We start from the raw sequence: 1,677 nt of genomic DNA on the forward strand, positions 1-1,677 counted from the left end.
GGGCAGGGCTGGATGGGATTTGGGGCAGGGATGGATGGGATTTGGGGCAGGGATGGATGGGATTTGGGGCAGGGCTGGATGGGATTTGGGGCAGGAATTGTTCCTGGCAGGGTGGGCAGGCCCTGGCACAGATTCCCAGAGCAGCTGGGGCTGTCCCTGGATCCCTGGAATGTCCCAGACCAGGCTGGATGGGTTTGGAGCACCTGGGACAGTGGGAAGTGTCCCTGCCATGGCTGGGGTGGCTCTGGGTGGGTTTTCATGTCCCTTCCAACCCAAACCCTTCTGTGGTTCTCTATACTTGTCCCAATAGATTTATTTTCCTACTTGAACAGAACCTCAAGATTAAAATCATGATGTTAATTAAAAACAGGATAAGGCAGCTCAGGCTGAATGACTGGAGACATTCACATTTAAGATAATGTCATAAAAACATAGTGTTAAATGAACTGTATGATATTGTAATGTCAGATCAAGGAGTTTTGCAGGAAAACTGTTATAATAGGTAAAACCTTAGGAAAGAAAGGCCTTGTAAAATCAGGCCTTGTTACTCTGGCTAAGCTAACAGCTAGCCTGATAACCCATGAGAAAAGAACTATAAAAATGAAAATCAGTTTACACAACCATCTATTCTTGTAAAAAAACAACTCACACCTGTAAAAAAGAAAATTCTACCCATGCAAAATGTCCACTTCCCAATATACAAAAATGTAAACATATAAAAATTTTTATGAACGTGTACACTATTCATTACCAACCAATAAACTAAATTTCAATAAATTACTAACCAATTAAAATAAAACACAGGACTTTCTAATAGTAATATAATCCATGTAAATAAAAATTTAACTATTCTACATAAAAAAACCAGGTGTTTTATCCATTTTTGTGGCTGAAAACTGCAATCCCAGCAGTGTGACTGGGGAGATGTGGTGCCTGCTTGTGCCATGGGTTGGGATGAGCAGTGTGGGAGTGAGTCAGGAACTTCCCTGGGGAGGTTCCAGGTGCAGAGGGGAAGGATGAGGCAGAAGGAAGGTGATGTGCAATGCCCACAGCTGCAGAGAGAGGGTGAAATGCAGCAGGGTAGAGAGAAGGTCCAACTGAGAGGTAGAAATCCTTGAAGGAGGCTCAGGGACTTGACAGCACCGTTCAGTGCTGGTTTGGATGAGCTGATGGAGCGCTGGCAGTGGGAGGATCCTGCTGGGACAGCTCCCTTCAGTTCAGTGAGGTCTGGCAGCTGTGTCCTTTGCTCCTAAATCTCTTGTGGGGAATCAGCATCCCCTTACCTTTAATCAGGGTCCTTCAAGGCCCCTTAGAGCTGTCAGTTGCAGTGGGTGAGCCATAACTGAGGTGCTTTCAGGTGTCTCCAGGTCCTGGTTGTTTTTATTTCCTGGCTCTTCCCTGAGAGTGGCTTTAGCTCTGGTTTTGGGAGCTGACACTGCAGAGCCTCTGTGGGCAGAGCTGAGATCTGCTCTAAGCCCTTAATGACTTGTGTTCCTCTCCACAGATGGTGGCAGAAATCTGAGCCTGGACTCCGTTCCGATGGGACTGCCAATGTCCGACCCGAGCGCCTGGGCCACCGCCATGAACAACCTGGGCATGGCTCCCATGGGCATGACAGGCCAGCCCCTCCTGCCTGGTGAGCTCTGGGGATGGGTACAGCTCTGGGGGTACAGCTCT

At 47.6% G+C, this 1,677-nt stretch overlaps 1 protein-coding gene across 1 annotated transcript in view; it reads left to right on the forward strand.

Annotated features, from left to right (window-relative positions):
- The window catches only part of ENOX2 (ecto-NOX disulfide-thiol exchanger 2), a 17,806-nt gene that overhangs the window by 622 nt on the left and 15,507 nt on the right, over positions 1–1,677 (forward strand). The window contains exon 2 of the mRNA XM_033514158.1: positions 1,505–1,636. Within this exon, the coding sequence (XP_033370049.1) occupies positions 1,540–1,636 (97 nt within the window). The 5' untranslated portion in view covers positions 1,505–1,539. The remainder of the gene's footprint in view (positions 1–1,504; positions 1,637–1,677) is intronic.

Source organism: Parus major, chromosome 4A (genome assembly GCF_001522545.3).
Source record: "Parus major isolate Abel chromosome 4A, Parus_major1.1, whole genome shotgun sequence".
Lineage (NCBI taxonomy): Eukaryota > Metazoa > Chordata > Aves > Passeriformes > Paridae > Parus > Parus major.